The sequence below is a fragment of the Callorhinus ursinus genome, unplaced genomic scaffold (assembly GCF_003265705.2).
Source record: "Callorhinus ursinus isolate GAN/ISIS: 27379988/994484 unplaced genomic scaffold, GSC_fseal_2.0 scaffold90, whole genome shotgun sequence".
NCBI lineage: Eukaryota > Metazoa > Chordata > Mammalia > Carnivora > Otariidae > Callorhinus > Callorhinus ursinus.
This window is the reverse complement of record NW_027397152.1, coordinates 2,787,653-2,806,836: the sequence shown is the minus strand read 5'-3', so window position 1 is coordinate 2,806,836 and position 19,184 is coordinate 2,787,653. Positions and strand designations below refer to the sequence as shown.

At 48.1% G+C, this 19,184-nt stretch overlaps 1 protein-coding gene and 5 non-coding genes across 6 annotated transcripts; 2 read left to right on the top strand and 4 right to left on the bottom strand.

The window, feature by feature from the left end:
• Positions 1 to 432: 432 nt before the first annotated feature.
• Positions 433 to 505, top strand: TRNAV-CAC (transfer RNA valine (anticodon CAC)). Its single transcript has one exon. It is a non-coding gene; the product is annotated as a tRNA-Val (tRNA).
• Positions 506 to 2,337: 1,832 nt separating this feature from the next.
• On the bottom strand, positions 2,338 to 2,411 carry TRNAN-GUU (transfer RNA asparagine (anticodon GUU)). Its single transcript has one exon. It is a non-coding gene; the product is annotated as a tRNA-Asn (tRNA).
• A 5,302-nt stretch (positions 2,412 to 7,713) lies between these two features.
• Positions 7,714 to 7,785, bottom strand: TRNAH-GUG (transfer RNA histidin (anticodon GUG)). The gene has a single exon. It is a non-coding gene; the product is annotated as a tRNA-His (tRNA).
• Positions 7,786 to 8,471: 686 nt separating this feature from the next.
• TRNAN-GUU (transfer RNA asparagine (anticodon GUU)) lies at positions 8,472 to 8,545 on the top strand. Its single transcript has one exon. It is a non-coding gene; the product is annotated as a tRNA-Asn (tRNA).
• A 2,808-nt stretch (positions 8,546 to 11,353) lies between these two features.
• On the bottom strand, positions 11,354 to 11,426 carry TRNAV-CAC (transfer RNA valine (anticodon CAC)). Its single transcript has one exon. It is a non-coding gene; the product is annotated as a tRNA-Val (tRNA).
• Positions 11,395 to 15,869, bottom strand: LOC112813318 (uncharacterized). The gene is made up of 3 exons (XM_073888443.1): positions 15,804 to 15,869; positions 14,166 to 15,207; positions 11,395 to 14,041 (listed from the first exon to the last, which is right to left on the bottom strand). The coding sequence occupies exons 1-3, from the start codon at positions 15,867 to 15,869 to the stop codon at positions 14,022 to 14,024; spliced, it is 1,128 nt and encodes a 375-aa protein (XP_073744544.1). The 3' UTR covers positions 11,395 to 14,021.
• Positions 15,870 to 19,184: the final 3,315 nt, after the last annotated feature.

The following is a 19,184-nucleotide window of genomic DNA, read 5'->3' as shown; positions in this document are numbered from 1 at the left end:
GGTCCTGGGAGGATTCCCGGCGCCGAGCCGCGGCCACGAGCCGAGAGCACCGACCGCCCCCGCGGTGAAAGGGGCCGCCGACAGCCCAGGAGGGCGGGTGACCCCCCACGGCCGGGCGGCGGGGGCGCCTGGGGCCTCAGACGCCCCTGACCGGCCCCCTCCGGGAGCTGGGGAGTCGGCGGGGCGCCCTCGGCAGCGGGGCCGTCGGTCCGGATCTGGAAACCCTGCGCTCGGTGCGGATCCCGGAGCCAGACTGCCGAGGGCCCCCGGGGCTTCGCCTCCTGGGGGGAGACGCGGGAGCCTAAGCCGGCGCCGCGGTCCCTTTTTCTGAGGCGCCGCGGGGGCTCCCAGGGGCCTTCCGCGCTTAGAAAGACGGCGGTGGCACGACCGAAGGTGTTCAGGGCTCGGGCCCGCGAGGCGGCCACCCGTCCCGTTTCCGTAGTGTAGTGGTTATCACGTTCGCCTCACACGCGAAAGGTCCCCGGTTCGAAACCGGGCGGAAACAGTCCTTTTCCCTCAAAGTTAATCCTCCTAACGGAAGGATAAAAGGGGACGTTGGGTAACAATAGCTGCACCTGTGATTCTCAGGAACCTTGAGAGAAGTGCCATTACTACGCAACGGGCCCACTATCTATGAGTCTGTATTCGTTTCTCTTCCCGCAAGCCGGTTGAAGAGGCCAGAAAGTTACCGGGTTCCCTCCGGAAGCGCCCAGCAATCCCCACTTCAGGTTGGATTTTATATCAGGAAATCCCTTAAAATTCCCTTTGTCATCTTCTAGCGCTTGAATCTTCTCTGCAGGCTGACTTGGGAAAACGATTATGTTATCTCAAGTATTTCCTAAGGGTACTGCTCAGCTTCCCTCACTCTGGAGCAAAATTGCAAAACAGGTTAATATCCATGACAAAGCCAAAGTAAATAAATCTAAATCCCTATCTGGATCTCAAGCCAAGGATTTGTGGAATCAATATTCCATATCCATACCAATTAAAAATACATATTTTTGTATTTTACCATAATTTAAAAAATAACAGCCAAGGACACTATATTTTTCAAAGACATGACCTTATTTACATATACAAAGAGATACTGGAATAAAAAGACATATGGTGAACCCCAGAGAGTGTAAACTTCTGGGGGTGGAAAAGGGAATGGGTGTGGATAAACAAAATAACTGAAAGACAAATATGAAAGAACCTTGTTAGAGCATCCATGTTAATGTTTCCTGAACTAAGGAACATAATACTTAATCTTATGTACCCAGAATCTAAAAAAATATATTAACTAATCAGGGAAGTGGAATTTTTTAAACGCTATAGAAAAACAGAATTTTATCTAAGTAAACCAGTGTAGTGAAAAACATAAGGAAAATATTTTTTTAAATACATGATATGGTGGAAATGAGACCAACTATGTCAGGAATCCCTAACACAAAGACTAAATACTGCTAATTATAATGGATTCAAGTCTTCTCAGGGTATGTATAAAAGTAAATTCCAGTTACAGCAGTGTAGTAGACAGAAAAGGGATAAATATTAAGAGTAGTACAAATCTGTACCAAGCTACGCATGAAAGAACTAAAAAGGGGAAAATATTGTTTCAGGATTTCTTTTCCTTTAGTGCCCAGGGGTCTTGGTCACACCGCTTCTAAGAATGAAGAGGTGGACCAGACAAAGAGTGGTGGGCAGCAAAGCAAAGTTTATTGAGCAAGAGTATAAAGCTCCTGGAGAGGCAGGGTGGGGTGTGGGGGCAAGTGTGTTTCCTTTGGAGCTTCTAAGTTTAGGGGGTTTTATGAGCTCTTTTGCAGAACTATCTTAAGCAATCAGGGTGTGCTGAGTCGTGCCAATCAGGACTCTGGTCAGACATCTGCCTACCTATCAGGTTAATGTCTCTGTACTGATGGTCTTTTTTTGCTGACATCTGGGGGCTTACGTCTTAACTGCCCCTTGCCTGTGATATTGACAAATGCTTTGTGGTTAATTGTCTTATTTTAGGACCTTTTGCACAAGTCATTTCTGCAAGGGCTGCAAAGCAGAATGTCTTATCTAAGCTGCAAAACAGGATGTTAGTGCTCTCTTTATTTTAGCTGTCCGGACTCCGTATTTTCTCCTTGGGGACCCTGGCCCTGACTAACTAGTCCAACTAACTCCTGATACACAGGGGACTAAATAAGCACTAATACACACGATATATGGAAAGTGAGGCAGAGAACAACACTGATTGTTCTTGCTCTCCCCTAAAGGAGGTGCACAGGACAGAAGGGTAATAAGTGAGATCTCGACCTTTTTGAAAGGAAGGAGGCCACACAACAAAGACTTTCCAAGTGCAAACAAACACCACGTCCCTGGGTGGGCTCGAACCACCAACCTTTCGGTTAACAGCCGAACGCGCTAACCCATTGCGCCACAGAGACCTACGCGAGTTTCTGCTTTCCTCCCAATAGAGAGCAAGCACACGCTCAGCGCCAAGGGGAGCCACCGCCTTTGCAGGACCACGATTCAGGTCCCGAGGCTTCCGAACACCCAGAAGGAGGAGTCGACGCGATGTGTTCCTTGCGTTTGAACCCCCTGCGTTGGACGATTCCCACCACAGTGGGAACCAGAAAGATAAAGGGAAGGGGGATGTCGGGGTAAGTGGGGGAGGGGCGAGAAGCGGGAAAGAGATCAAGGGTGAAGAGGAGCGAAAGAAAGAAGTATGGATGAGACGAAGAGACTGCTAGGAAATCTGTGAAGAAGCACAGGCCCGGATCTGAGATATGAAAGTTGTTTTATTATGTAGCAGAATGGGGAGGGAGAAAGGGAGAACAGTATGAAAGAGACCAGCACGCACATCTATCTGTAGGAGTCCAAGAATAAAACAGCAAAAGAAGTGTGAATATTTTTACATCAAAAAATTATAGTAAGGGCAGTGGCTCCCAGCAGGACCGTGGTGTGTCGTCACTGTATAGTGGTTAGTGCCCTTGTGGCTGGAGCAACCTCGGTTCAAACCAAGTACAGCAGGGTAGTGTCTGACCAGTCTCTTTGGGGTGCTCTTAATCCCAGCGCCAGCTGTGCACCTTAGTTAGCAGCAGTCGGAACAGAGGATATTTAGGGGCAGAGTACACCCTGGCCCCACAGTGGAAGCAGTTACAAGAGGAGTAAATCCCACAGTGCACAAACCTTCTGGTGGCCGGCCAAAGTAAAACCTTGGAAGTTTCCTTGTCTCCCTACTGAGCAGAAAATATCCCCAAAGATGAAATACTGCCTTTCAAGGGGACCGGCCTATAGCTTTCACTAATGAAATAGGGTCCTCATAGCCTTTTTTCTGGTAAAGATATTTCAAGTATCAGTGTGCATGTGGGAGGGAGGGGTATCAGTAAATGAGAACCAGTTTTCGAGTTTACAATAAAATGCAAACAAGATGTCATGGTCTACCCCGGCTTGTCTCCATCTGCCTTCTGCTAGTATTTATGGGAACAGTAAATTATTGAACTACAGTTCACACAGAGTAAACATCACAGATCTTTAGTGTACACTTGGTTGAATGTGGGCAAATGTAATCATCACCCAAATCAAGTTATGAAAAATTGCCATCATACCCGAAGTGTATGTTGAGCCCCTTTCCCGGTAATTCATACCTGATCTCGCTTAGTTAATTATTAGTTTGAGGTCTATTTGCTATAGGTTACTACTGCTTATTCTTGAGATTCAAATGAATGAATGCTTATTTTTTTGCATTTGCCTTTTTTATGCAACATTATGTTCATTAAATATATCCATATTGACATGTACATCTCTTCTTGATTTTGGTATTATTGGAGTAACTTTGGTGTTGTTTGGTATTAATTAGTGTTATTGGTGAATATTGTTATTGTTTTGATGAATATTCTGTGCCAGTCTTTCTGTGTACTTGTGCCTTGAAAGATGTACTGCAGTTGCTGAGTCACGGGGTAGGTATGAGTTTAACTTTATTAGAAATTGCCAACAGTCCTCTAGAATAGTTTGAACCAGTAACTACAGTTGCCATTGCTCCAAATTCTTATCAGCATTTGGTGTACTAATTCTTTTAAATACAGCCATGCTGGAGGGTGGGTAATATTATCTCCTTATATTTTAATTTGTATTTCCCAAATAAGTAAAAATATCAAGAATATTTTTTAAAAATAGGCTCCACACTTCCACACCTCGAGATCAAGATCTGAGCTGAGCTCAAGGGTTGGACACTTAACCAACTAAGCCACCCAGGCACCCTCAAGAATGTTTCTTGTAACTTTTGGTCATTAAGATATCTTACTTTGTGAAGAAAGCCTATTCAAATATTTTGCCTACTTTTATTTTGTTTAGTTTTTTTAAATTACTGACTTACAAAAATTCTTCACATATTTGAATAATTGAGACATTTTAAAGTAACGTAGCTAATATGTTTTCTCAGTTTGTGACTTAACTTTTGACTTTCATGTGGTGATTTTTCGTGAGTACAGGTGTTCAATTTGGATGAAATCTTTTTGGCTTCATTTTTTCGTTTATATTTATGGCTTTTTATGTTCTCTAAAAACATCTTTGTACCAAATATTGTGAATGTATTCTCCCAAATTCTCTATGAGTTCTAGAATTTTAGTTTTTTTTAAAAGATTTTTATTTATTTATTTAATTGACAGAGAGAGAGAGAGAGATAGCGTGAGAGGGAACACAAGCAGTGGGAGTGGGAGAGGGAGAAGCAGGCTTCTGGCTGAGCAGGGAGCCTGATGTGGGGCTCGATCCCAGGACCCTGGGATCATGACCTGAGCTGAAGGCAGTTGCTTAACCAACTGAGCCACCCAGGCGCCCCTCTAGAATTTTAGTTTTAATTAAAATATCTGTGACATATCCTCAAAATCAAAATATTCTTGGGCACTATCAATGACAATGCATAGAAAATACTTCTAAAATGCTCCTAGTAGAATCCATTAGGCTCCCATACTTGTAGGAATGATGGTATCAGCATACTCCATGATCACAGGAAGATTCAGAAATTATCCTTCAAACCTGTCAAGTGCTGAGTGAAAATGACTCTTGGAAATCTTTACAACACAGTTTCACCCTTAGTTGCAATGGGTGTTTACTGGATCTAGGGACAGTCTGCATAGATAACCTGCACTGGTATTTTCTGAATTACATTCTTCCCAAGGCTATCTCCAGTGATTCCTCCATAGTATTTGGCTTCCTTTAGATGGTATTTTACTTTATTTTATTTTTTAGATGGCATTTTATTTTATTTTTTTAGATGGCATTTTAAAAAGCCCTATCTGAGGACGTATCATGCAAACACACACACACACACACACACACTCATACACACACAAACTCACATTTGTCATAATATGTGTCTTTCTTTAGATAGCATTTTAAAAAGCCCTGAGAGCCCATCATGCAAATACACACACACACACACACACTCACACACAAACTCACATTTGTCATATTTGAACACTTACCTCCCTCACACATTCCCCTTCCTCTCCCATTCAGGGCAGGGACCTGACCCACAATCTATCCAGGACCAATTCTAGAAGGTCCTGGGGTGGATCCAGCATCCCACGGGATTGACAATTCTACCAGTTCCATGTATCTCCTAGTCCAGACCTTGATGACAAGCATTTGCCGCTACCTCACGCCTACGTTATAAGGTGCCCGCGGGCCCCGGGTTCACAGCTCCAAGCCACAGGAGCCGAAGGCCTCTTCAGGGCTGGTGTTTGTGTGGGAACACCGGGGCTGGTTGGGTCAGGCGCGTTTCTTCCTCCTGGTGCCGCTTTCAGCCCTGCTTGGGAAATCGGGTCCCCACTCTCATCCTCCTGGCTCTCCTATTTCGTGACTGAAGTGTCTGGATGTAACTGCTTCTTGCACCACACCTCCTGTCCGTCCAAAAGGTGCCAGAGGTACACTCCGCTCATTCCCTACAGCCGCAAGTGTCTGTGGCAGCTCCCGCGCCGGGACCCGCCCATCGAGCTCGGCACCAGGCCGGGAATTTCTCGCAGGCTGGCTGGCGGGCGAGCACCAACAGAAGAAAGGCCACGCGGCCCATATTGGTGGGAAAGCATGGCGGACGTCGCCCGAAGGCCTCCCGCTCCATATTCCCTTTGGGGCCAAGTCGGAAGGAGGCACCCCTTCCAGGAACATGGGGGCCCGAGACCAGCCTTCGCATTCAGGCTCCCGGGTCCAGCGCGCCGTCTCCGTCCCTGCCGCGGCGAGTCAGCTGTTCCTCGCCTCTCACCCGGCTTCTTCCTCTCCCTCCTCGTCTTCCACTCCCGCTGTGTTCCTGGGGACAGGAAGCCGCCACCCCACCACCCACCCCCAACCTGCGGAAATGACCCGGCCTCCTCTCCAGTGCTTGCCGGAGGGAGCTGGATCCACGTTTGCCTAACAATGAGAGGAGAGAGAACCTGCGGCAGCAGGCCACCGGTTCCTGTGCGGGTGCTCCTGGCTCAGCCTTTCGACGGGCCCGGCTCAGCCGCCTGGAATCGTTGCTCCTCCTCGAGGGGCCAGAGACGTGCGCGGCTCACGGAGCTGGCCAAGTTAGTGTCTCTCCCACGGCGGAGCCGGAGTATATCCTGTGGGGGCCGCTCTTACCCAGAGGGGACACCGGACAGCTGGTCCAGCCGGAGCCCAAACTCTGCGCACGGGACCACTTCTTAACATCGCTTCCGTCGGCCCATCCATCCCTGGGAGGGCCTTGGAGAGAGGGGGAATGATGGAGGAGGACGCACTCTTCAGTGGCAATAAAAATTCCACTTTGCTCTGACTTGCCTCATGCTCCTCTCCACTCTTCCGTTCTAGCCCCTCTAGGGTATAAGAACGGTGGTCTTGCTTTCCTTGCAGAATTTGTGTGTGTGTGTGTTTTGTTTTTTTGGTCCATGGCTCCCTTTCCTCCAATGGACATTTATTCACATATCCACAAATTACTAGTAGAATGGCATTTGTATGAGTCTTTCCTCAAATGCTGCAGATCAAAATTACTCAAATATCTATCATTTGTCTTTAGTTTTACGATGATGTGATGCTTATCATTACACCATTATCATTAACACCAAAATTAAAGTGTGGCGAAGGCAATAACATATATAAAAATCATAATGTTGCTAGATAATGGCTAGATAGAAAAAGTGTATATTCATTCACGTGAATTTGAAGAAAGGACAAGCTGGAAAGTGTATCAAAGGACCATACATGCTTGGATGATAGAAAATTTGTCTTGATCCTGGTGATGATTGCACATTTCAATATTTAAGTAGCTGTCCCTTAATTATTTGGGCATTTTGTTCTGTGAATACACCTAACTATTTTCCTTTGTAGGATAAAACTCAGCTATCTGATGTTAGAGAATCCAACGTAGACCAGGACCAGTCTGGAGTGTATTGCAAACCCTAAAATCTGCTCTTTTTGTGTACAAAAGTCTCACTAATGTGTGACATATTTCCACCAGAAAAAACACCGACAGGACTAGTCCATTTCCTTAGGGGAAGCTCCACACAGGGCTTATTGAGAGCTCGCACCTCATCTTTAGATACTTTCTGTTAAATGGTGAAATGTGGAGCAGGCCAGGGGTTTCTCTGTGACAGAGCTACATATAGCTTAGTGCACTAGTGGGTTTTCCTCTCTTCTCCTGACCACATTGCACTGATGGCCGTCGAAAAGCGTGGCTCTCTGCCTGCAGGTAAGGAGAGTGGCCCTTTCGGCTTGAAACACAAAAAACGGAATCCTTGCCGTGACTCGGATTCGAACCGAGGTTGCTGCGGCCACAACGCAGAGTACTAACCACTATACGATCACGGCGCGCCACGGCCCCGGGGGCAAGCTCACGTCTTGCTCTACTAATTTTGACAAATTCATTCCAGTTATTGCGCTGCTTTGTTCTCGGACAACTGCAAGGTACTTGTGCTGTTTCCCTCCCCATTCTGACGTATTTATCATCTCCACTGCATCCAGCCCGTGCATCTGTACAGGCCTCCTGGGAAGTATCTTTGCAGCGTCCACGCCGGCCCCATTTCTTTCCCTCCTCCTTACACTTCCTCTTTTGATCCCCGCACCCTCCACTCCAGCTGGCTCCCACCCCACCGACCACAGCCGAGCGGAGCTCCTGCAGCGCAGATAGGCGGGTGAAGGCGAAGCAACCGGAAGAGCCACCACGCGAGCCCACCAGGCGTTCTGCTTCTCTTGGGCCCCTCTTGCCTCAGGCCCGGGGGATGACGGCCCTGGGTGTGTGTGTGTTGGGGGGGGGGGCGCTGGCATCTGAATTGGGTATGGAACGAGGTGTGGGGAGGATGTTCCGCTGGCTGCCCTTCTGCCTTTGGAATCGCCCAACGCACGGATTTCAAACGCGACTAACACGCCGTATCGACTCCTCTCGGGTTTTCCGAGACTTTGGAGACTTAACGGCTGTCCTGCAAAGGTGGGTGGCTCCCCCTAGCGTTGAGTGCGTGTGCTTGCTCTCCGTTGGTTGGGGAGGTGCATCTCCACCGGTCTCTGTAGCGCAATGGGTTAGCGCGTTCGGCTGTTAACCGAAAGGTTGGTGGTTCGAGCCCACCCAGGGACGTGGTGCTAGTTTTTAGAGCGTTACAGCGTCTACAGTTGTTTCTACCCTGTGCATCCTCTCACCTAAAGGGAGAGAAATGCCTCTATCACCCTCCGGTCCTTAAGTGTTTTGTCTACAAGAGAAGGACCCGAGCCAAGATCGTCACGATCCTCGGATCCTTGAAGAGCTGGAGGAAAACAGGTCACCAGGAATCCTCAAGAGTAGAGTCATCATCGTTACCTTCTGAATTCCTTTTAACGATGAAGTTTCTTTGTGTTTGTATTTATTTAACCCTTTCCATATACTTTTGAAATTAAGTTGGTTTTATGCTATTAGTATTATAAGTAATACTGCAGTCAAATGCTTAACCAACTGAACCACCCAGGCACCCCTGTTATTTTTCTCTTAATTAGAAATTGTCCAGGCAAAGATTATAGTTAATTCAATTTAATATCATTCAAAGAATTTAACAATAGATCTTAAAATCTCAAAGGGAGCTGACACATAATACAGAAATATATGTTGGAATCATATATTAGATGATACATTAAACATTTACTGAAAGTTGTGAGTGGAATAATTTTTTTTAAATTTAAAAAAATTTTTTAAAGATTTTATTTATTTGAGAGAGAGAGAGAGAGTGAGAGAGAGAGAACAAAAGGGGAGAGGATCAGAGGGAGAAGCAGACTCCCCGCTGAGCAGGGAGCCTGATGCCGGATCATGACCTCAGCTGAAGACAGTCGCTTAGCCAACTGAGCCACCCAGGTGCCCCATGAGTGGAATAATTAAGTCACGATGATTTCTAGAATTTTAAAAACTTATTATTCACTTAAAAGATATTATATGGTATATGTTAGGTATATGGTATTAATTTACTGGAACACATCATTTTAAATTATATAAAGTCAGTTATTGGAATTAAAGTCTGTCAGTGACCAGTAAAACCAGGATAGGTAATTTATGATGTTCAGTGTCACTAGAATTTTGAAGAGAAAATTAATCCAAGACTTGTACAAACTAGAATACTATGCTACCAATATTTTCTAAATTGTTAGAAAATCAGGAAGACAATATAAAGTTTTTAGACCAAAATGATTAAATCAGTCTGATGCATACGAGGAGTTCTCTTTAGAAACGTGACATGACATAAAACATTTTCTATGCCATAATATGTCGATTATTAAAATTCTTTTTAAATAAAGATTTATTTATTTGAGAGAGCAAGAGCATGGAGCAGGGGAAGGGGTAGAGGGAGAGAATCTCAAGCAGACTCCCTGCTGAGCAGTGGAGCCCAACATGGGGCTCAATCTTATGACCCTGAAATCATGACCCTGGGATCATGACCCCGAGACCATGACCTGAACCAAAATCAAGAGTCAGTTGCTTAACCGACTGAAGTACCCAGACACCCCTCAATTATTAAACTAATTTGTTAAAGGTATTTGAAATTCATCCTTACTGTCATCTCGATTTTTTCCCCTTGTACCTAGCACTGAGACCACTAATTTATCCACTGCTAAACCTTTTTTCCCCTTCTGAGTTACAGAATCAGCAAGAAAGCAAATGCAAGTACAAAACCTCATCAATAGCATCCTTGGACTCCTCTGGGGTCATGAAAATTAAAGCTGTCACTACCCCCACTTCAGGGAGAGACACAATTTTGAACACACACCAATCAGGATGTGCCTGCTTGGACTCAGATGCCGCCAGGACCAGGTCAAGGCCAGGACATAATATCTCACCTCTCCCTGCTCTGGGAGATGCTTTGGACCCTCAGTCCAGGCCTCACTGGAGTTTAGAGATTCAGTACAGAGGCTCTCCGACCCTGGACCTGGGGAAACCCTAACCCTAACCCTCAGGGGGTTAAAAATCTCCCTCTGAGATTTTAAGAAGAGGCTTCTTCATGCTGGGAAGCTGGGAAAAGAGTTTCCTGGACTTGGGTAGTGGCTGTGAAAGAGGGGAATGCTAGCCACTAGACTATCAGACCATGCTAGATCTCTGCTTTAGATTTGCCAGAGGTACAGAGCAAAAGTGGGGGCGACTCCCAGCGGCCCAAGGCTCCCAGCCCTTGCCCCGCTGCTCATCACCTCTCCCAGCCTCAGACGCGCTTTGGGCTCTGAGGTCTGACCGCAAGGTAACTGGCCTGTGCTACGTTCGAGTCTAGCTCGAGCCCTGTGTGTGGCAGAGCCGAGGCCGTGCTCTCTGTCCGAGCCTCGGTTTCCCGGTGAGTGCGGGGCGGACTTGGCTCGCAGCGGGTGGGGAGCAGAGTCCCCCTACTTCGGGACCTGCCAGCTAGCTCAGGGGCTCTCCTGATGCTGGCACCTGCGGGCTCATTCGGAGGCGCCTGAAACTCTTCCTCTACGAGTCCCAGGCGCAGTTGGTTTTCCTTTGCTCTGTGGGGCAAATGCACCCGTTGCGCCGGCGTGCTGGGGTCGGGAAGGCCACGTGTGCCCCACAGGGGAGACTTGGTTGGTGTTCAGAGCCACGGGGCCCGTCCGCCCGGAGAGCGGATTGAGGCGCCAGGGGAGCAGCTTAGCGGGGCTCCTGGGGGGGGGGGGTAGCGGAAACCGGAAGTGGGCCTGGTCCCGGGAGCCCTTCTGGGCCTGACGAACTGGCTGTGGGCTGCTCGCGGCTGAGACTCGCGGCGGACGAGCGAGGCCAGGCTGTGAGGTGCCGAGTAGGCTTTCAGGAAGCAAGGGAACTGCAGCCTTGCTTTGTGTTTGCTTTTCTGAATAGAAAATGGGGCTGCGCCCGCCGCGGCCGCCTTGCCTCAAACGGCCCTCCCTTCTGTCTTCAGAACAACAAGAGAACTGGGGGGCAAAAGGGAGCTGTTTCCGCCCGGTTTCGAACCGGGGACCTTTCGCGTGTGAGGCGAACGTGATAACCACTACACTACGGAAACGGGACGGGTGGCCGTCTCGCGGGCCCGAGCCCTGAACACCTTCGGTCGTGCCACCGACGTCTTTCTAAGCGCGGAAGGCCCCTGGGAGCCCCCGCGGCGCCTCAGGGAAAGGGACCGCGGCGCCGGCTTAGGCTCCCGCGTCTCCCCCCAGGAGGCGAAGCCCCGGGGGCCCTCGGCAGTCTGGCTCCGGGATCCGCACCGAGCGCAGGGTTTCCAGATCCGGACCGACGGCCCCGCTGCCGAGGGCGCCCCGCCGACTCCCCAGCTCCCGGAGGGGGCCGGTCAGGGGCGTCTGAGGCCCCAGGCGCCCCCGCCGCCCGGCCGTGGGGGGTCACCCGCCCTCCTGGGCTGTCGGCGGCCCCTTTCACCGCGGGGGCGGTCGGTGCTCTCGGCTCGTGGCCGCGGCTCGGCGCCGGGAATCCTCCCAGGACCCGGAGGACGCGCCCTCCCCGGCCTCCCGCCGGCCCCGCGGCGCCTCACCCGCGCGCTCGTCCTTCGCCGGCCCTTGCGCTCTGCGCTTCTCCGGGGTCCTCTCGGCAGAGGGGGTCCTTCCGATTCCCGCCGCTGTCACTTATTCTAGTCGACTGATTTAAGTCCAACGTTTTAATCATCCCTGTATGCTTTAGGCAGTATCATAGCAAAGGCTACGTGTTAGGACATTTGTTTTAAAATAATCGAACACCATACAGGGCACTCACGATTCCTGGCCAGTACTGCATTCGTTTGAAGACTTGATAAAGTAAACATCTATTCAGGACCCAGCGGGAGTCCACTCAAATTTCTGGATTGTTCGATTTCTCCCTAATTGGTCTTGAGACTCATTTTGAAGAGTTTTTTTTTTTTTAATTTAAATTTTAGTTAGCATACGGTGCAATATTGGTTTCTGGAGTAGATTTCAGTGAATCATGACTTACATAGAAGCCCCAGTGCTCATCACAGGTGTCCTCTTTAAGACCCATCACCCATCTAGCCCATTCCCCCACCCACCCATCAACCTTCAGTTCGTTCTCTGTCCTTAGGAGTCTCTTAGGGTTTGTTTCCTCTCCTTTTGTCCTCCCTTCCCATATGTTCATCTGTTTTCTTTCTTAAATTCCACATATGAGTGAGATTATATGGTATTTGTCTTTCTCTGACTTATTTAGTATAATACACATAGGTGTAAAGTTGCAAATGGCAAGATTTCTTTTTTGATGGCTGAGTAATATTCCATTGTATTCCACATCTTTATCCATTCATCAATCCATGGACATTTGGGCTCTCTCCATTGTTTGGCTATTGTTGATAATGCTGCTATAAACCTTGGGGTTCATGTACCCCTTTGAATCTGTATTTTTGTATCCTTTGGGTAAATACCTAATAGTACAATTGCTGGATCCTAGGGTAGTTCTATTTGTAACTTTCTGGGGAACCTCCATACTGTTTTCCAGAGTGGCTGCACCAGTTTGCATTCCCACCAACAGTGTGTAGGGGGGTTCCCCTTTCTCCACATCCTCACCAACACCTGTTGTTTCCCGTGTTGTTAATTTTAGCCATTCTGACACATGTGAGGTGGTATCTCATCCTGGTTTTGATTTGTATTTCCCGGATGAGCAGTGATGCTAAGCATCTTTTCATGTGTCTGTTAGCCACCTGGATGTTTTCTTTGGAAAAAATGTCTATTCCTGTCTTCTGCCCACTTCTTAACTGGATTATTTGTTTTTGGGGTGTTGAGTTTGAGAAGTTCTTTATAGACTTTGGAAAATAACCCTTCATCAGATATGTCATTTGCAAATATCTTCTTCCAATCTGTAGGCTGCCTTTTAGTTTTGTTGATTGTTTCCTTCGCTGTGCAGAAGCTTTATATCTTGAAGAAATCCCAATAGTTCATTTTTGCTTTTGTTTCCTTTGCCTCTGGCGATGTGTCTAGTAACGAGTTACCATTGCCGAGGTCAAAAAGATTTCTGCCTGTATTCTTCTCGAGGATTTTCATGGTTTCCTGTCATTTAAGTCTTTCATCCATTTTGAATTTATTTTTGTGTATGGTGTAAGAAAGTGGTCCCGTTTCATTCTTCTGCACATTGCTGTCCAGTTTTCCCAACACCATTTGTTGAAGAACAGTTTTGTTTTTACCTTCTATAATGTCCGAAACTTCTTTTATTTGCCTTTTATAGTTTTCCTGTTCAACAGGTCACAGAGTGCAATTTTTAACTTAGGAGGGACAAAGAGGCAAAGGCGGTTTTCACAGAAAGCCTGTGTCTGGAGGGGTTTTCATGTTTACCTCAGAGCGAAGTGCCAACAGGAAGAAATGCTGAGAAAGATTTTAATGCGCGTTCTCTCTCTCTCTCTCTCTCTCTCTCTCTCTCTCGTTTTCCTTTAGAAGTAAAGCTTAAAACGTTTGGGGGAAGAAATGTGCCATTTTCTCCAGCAGTTGCTCCTCTTAGCCAATGGTTACCGAGTTTCCTTCACACTCGAAGTTCAAGAGCTCCAAACCTGAGGAAGTGAGGGCAGCATACCCGCTGGACACAAAGCGTCAGTGCTGCTCTGTCTTGTTCTGCTTTGCCTCAAAATGCAGTTGAGGATGTGACTGGACTGCATCTTCACCAGCGACCGGAAGGCTTAGCTCCAAAAAATGTGGCCTTCAAAGAAGCATTCCATCATGAAATTTCATTAGTATTTTCCCCCTTTCCTGCCCTCCAAATTCTATTTTTCTCCTCCCCCCCCCGCCCGCCCCCCCCCACAGAGACAGTGAAGAGGATTCACCGTCTTTCGGTCGCGTCGGGGGACCCTTTGCGGTTCCGCGCGGACAGGAGAAAGGAATGTCCCTTCCTCTACAGGAGCGGGAAGGGCAGTCAGCCCTCGAGGACCACGGACTAACACACGCGCCACACGCGGGGTCCCCGCACACCCAGTCGAGCGCTCGCTCCTTGGAGCTTCTGTGTAGGCCGCAAGGGAGGGCGCGTGGGAGTCCAGACCCGGCGAGAGGAGCCGCRCTGAGGCGCCCCGGCCCTAACCCCTGGCCCCCGAGGACGGGCCTGGAAGAGGGACAGAGCTTTCCCCGACCTCCCAAGAAAAAGCGCCAGGGCGCTGAATCCCACGAGCTCGCGACTTCAGGGTGACGGAGCCAGTGTGCCTTGTACCGGGGGAGTCGTTTGCCGAAAGCGGGCCGCAAGGAGAAGCGTGGCTCCAGGGCCGCGGCCAACGAAAGAAGACACACGAGTTTCCGACCGAGCGGCTGTGTGGCGGGAGCAAGGCCGGCGTCCAAGAGAACAGTTGGGGCCCGAGCGTGCAGAGCCGCGGCGGAGGTAGGGTGGAAGCGCGGGGCGGCGGGTCGTAGGGGGAAGACCCGGGGTCCAGTTCGGGGCCGCCGAACCTTCCCGAAAGCGGTCTCGGTCCGCGCCGCCTCGGCTGCTGCGTCCCCCGGAGTCCGCCGGGTGATGTTGGGGACCCCGGCGTCTGAAGCCGGGCGCCTCCCCCTCCCCCGTCCTCCCGGCGACGTCGTGTCCACACGCGGCCGCCTCGCGAAGGCGCGTCTCCAGGGCAACTCTGAGCGGCGGCCCGGCCGGGCGACTGGTGCCAACTCTCGTGGACCCGGCGGGCCTCGGGGCGGGACCGCTGTCCCGCCGAGCTCTCGGTCTTTCCTGTGGAATTCTTTGAGAAAGCGGGTAGGGAATGGCCTTAGGGGACTGTTCCTGAGAGGGGTGTGGGTCACCCAGAAGAACAAACGGACAGGAAACCGCTTAAGGCAGAGGGTACTTGTATCCCTTAAAAACAGGCCGTGAGCAGCTCCGCGGTGGTCTAGTGGCTAGAAGTCGGCGCTTTCACCGCCGCAGCCCGGCTTCAATTCCCAGTCAGAGAAAGCTGTTTTGCATGCAGTCCCTAAATGCCGAGGAGGTCAGGCCTCAGGGTCCGTGTTAACTCCCACGCCGGGAGAGGAGAGCCCGGTGAGCCTGAACAGAGACTCCTCTCACCTCAGAAACCTAAGGTTTCACTTTCAGATTTCAGAATCTCCATCTAAAGAGAACTTGGAACTTCCAGTCAACTTAAAAAAACAAAAAACAAAAAACAACCAACAAACGCTGAAACATACAAAACAAGTTGCAGGAGTGGTAACGTCCTGTATCCCTCAGCTAAGTGCATCAGTTACGTTTTGCCCCCATTTCCTTTCTCTCTCTCCATAGATATGTTTGAAAGTACCCTGCAGACATCTCAAGAGAACTGGCTGGGCCACTGTTGCTCCTTTCCTTGGGCAATGTCCCTCAAAACCAGCCTCCGCAGGACCTTTCCTCCAAGGCCAGGGGGGGACATCGTCCTCTGGAGGAGGCCCCTCTTGTCCCTTCAGGAACCAGACACCTGTTGCCTTCAGGCTGCTAGAGAAGCTTCGGGCAGGCCGAGTGTTACTTGCCTCTCCCAGATGGTGCAGGCCAGCCGTGTCCTGTGCTTGTAGGAACACGATGAGGTTGTCATGCCTCCAGCACCACCTGCCCTCTGGACTCCTTCTGGTGGCTTTGGTGGGCAGCGGGTCCAGGGCCAGCCTGAGCTCTAGAACCCCCCAGCCCAGGAGACACCCTTCAGGGAGGTGCAGGTGCAGCACCCCTTAGCTCCTGCCCTCCTGACTCTCTGTGCCCTGCAGGGATCTTAAACGGTCCTGGCCCAGCAAAAGGTGAAGAATCCTTTCTGGTGGTGGGAGGATGAGGGGAGCAGGTAGAAAATTCTTCAAAGGGAAGGGGGAAGTTTTCAAGAGCTTTCCAGAATTGTCTGTGTTGATGCTCTCAGGTAGGTGGCTACCCTGTGATGATGGTGCTTAGTCTTATCTTGTCCTGGCCTTGAGCTGGTCCTGGCTCCAGTATGAGTCCAAGTAGACACAGGCAGCTTGTAGTTTGTACTCAGTTGTGCCTCTCCCCAAAGTGGGGTAGTGCTTGAGCTTCTATTTCCAGAATCCTAGAGGAGGATAAGGATGCTTTTGATATTTTTTCCTTACATTTCTGTAGAGACCCTTGAGAAGACGGATACATGAAGGTCTTTCACAAAAGCATTACTGCCTGCTTTCTCTCTGGATACTTCCCCGTAAGAAGAACGAACCAAGGGAAGAAAATTCATTTGACTTAAGGGTGCTTCTGTCTGTTATGCTTTCCTTTAATCCTGAGAAAAATTTCTCATTTGGTGACCTCTGGGTCAGCATAAATCCACACATACACATGCACATTTATACATATGCACATATATACATACATACAAGGCAAGAAAATAGATGCTGCAGGTATTGAAAAGCTAGAAATACAGTTGTACCCTTATAAAACATCATTATCTACATCAAAACAAATAATACAAAGTCAAAAGAAGAGAAAGTAGAGCCAACATGGCAGTCTGTTTCCTGGACTTTGGCCCTGCCCTTGGTAGTGGCCTGTGATATATGAGTAATTAACACTTGGTCTCATGGCTGGTCTTCTGTCCAATTCAAGCACCTAATCAAGGACTGACTTCGGTGGAATGTTCACCTTTTTAAGACAGCCAAATGCCCTGAGACCTTCAGCCTTGGCTGTGGAGCTGTTTAAAACATGAAGGCCTGATTAAAGTGGTTGACTTAAAATTTGATTTAAAAAAACCCCAAAAAACAAAAAAACAAAAAACAAAAAAACCCCACAAAGTGACAGAAGCCAAAGGGATCCTCTATTTCTGAAAGAAAGGCAAGGCAGAGTCATTGCAGCTTGAGAGGAATGACCTGGCAGAGCAATGTAATGAAAGGGAAGAGAAAGACAGGGAGGGAAGGAGTCCCCCTGCTCTTGGCTTGTAAGGAGCTCTCCCGAGCCTCAGAGCGTGCAAGTCCCCCAGCTTCTGAAGCTTCCAGAAGCTCCAACGTCCAAAGGATAAAAACTTTCAATTTGTGTTTTGTTCCAAATTGGGAGTCCTGACTGAAATGTGGGTTTCCGAATCCAGGATGTGAAAATCCCCCTTGCTTCCAGGGAAAGACAATATAGCCCCTAAGCGGGGGCCTCTGCAGTACTGAGTTCTCATTTGGCTGAAGCACTGCCTTAGTTCTTTCTGAAGACATTGCTTTTGGCTGAATTTTGCATATCACATGCCCTAAATTTGGACACAGCACAAAGCTCTGTATTCAGGAAGGGGTGGAGACACTACAGTGGAGAGGTTGCCTCACATGTGAAAAATGAAACTAATGTAACACCCTATGTTAGTTATATTTGGATGAAAAAAGAAAAAAAGAAAAAAATGTCCTTTCAGAAATTGGATAGAATTATTTTTTTGAAAGACTTTAATGTACTCTTTTCTGAAAACTCTTGCTTGAAAATGCAAGAAATATAAAAGACATCATTTGCGTCCCTGGAGGGCCCCAAAGGAACCCTGTAAATAGGTCTAAGGTTGCTGAAGCAAGCAAGAGTTGGAAACAAGTTTTGAGCACACCAAGCCTGCCTTCCAAGGAAGGATACACAGTTACAAAGTGCCAAATTCTGGCAATACAAGAAAACTACTTTGTAGACAAGTTTTACCTTTATTTCTAGAGCTCCAGATTAAAATATTTCAGTTATATCCACTAATACTCCACTGGTTTGTTAGGGATTGATTGATTGATTGATTGAAGTGAGGGAGAGCAGGCCAGAACAAGGCGGGCTGGAGGGGAGGAGCAGAGGGAGAGGGAGAGAAAATCTTAAACAGATTCCACCCAGAGCGTGTAGCCTGAGTCAGGGCCTGGATCCCATGACCCGGACACCAAGACCTGAGTGGAAACCAAGAGTCAGCAGCCCAATGACTGCATAACCCAAGTACCCCTAGGGCTTTTTGTCATCTGATTTAAGTTTTTTAAACTTATTTTATTTAAATTCAATTAGTTAACATATAGTGATCATTAGTTTCAGATGTAAAGTTCAGTAATTCATCAGTTGCACATAACAACCAGTTCTCTTTACATCAAGTGCCTTCCTTAATGCCCATCACCCAGTTACCCCATCCCCCCACCCCCTCCCCTCTAGCAACTCTCAGTTTGTTCCCTATAGTTAAGAGTCTCTCATGGTTTGTCTCCTTCTCTGATTTCATATTATTTTATTTTCCCCTCCCTTTCACTATGATCCTGTTTTGTTTCTTAAATCCCACATATGAATGAAACCATATGATAATTGTCTTTCTCTGATTGACTTATTTTGCTCAGCATAATACCTCCCAGTTCCATCCATGTTGATGTAAATGGTAAGATTTCATCCTTTTTGATGGCTGAGTAATATTCCATTGTGTACACCATCTTCTTTATACATTCATCTGTCAGTGGGCATCTGGGCTCTTTACATAGTTTGGCTATTGTGGACATTGCTGCTATAAACACTGGGGTGCAGGTGCCCCTTCGGATCACTGCATTCCTATCTTTGGGGTAAATACCCAGTAGTGCAATTGCTGGGTCATTGGGTAGCTCTATTTTTAAATACTTGAAAAACTGGTTAGTGCAAATGCCTGATCCAATATATGGGCAGGAGGGAGTAAGGTGTGTGTGTGTATGTAGGCACAAGAAAGTAACACAGTAGCAGAGATCCAATTTGCTGAAGTTCCCAGTCCTATTTTTTTGTGAGGTGCCATTGTTCTATTGTATTTAACATTGTTGTGGTGACATTCTTGGTTAGAACTGAATTATAGAAAGTGAAGTGGTTCTAGAAGAACATAAATTTACATAATCCAGAATTTGTACTGGATTATCTGGAATTGGGTCTTAGACCTGATTAGATTTGAAGGTATTAAGGATCCTGATGTCAGGGAACATCCTCAGTTTGTTGCAGGAAT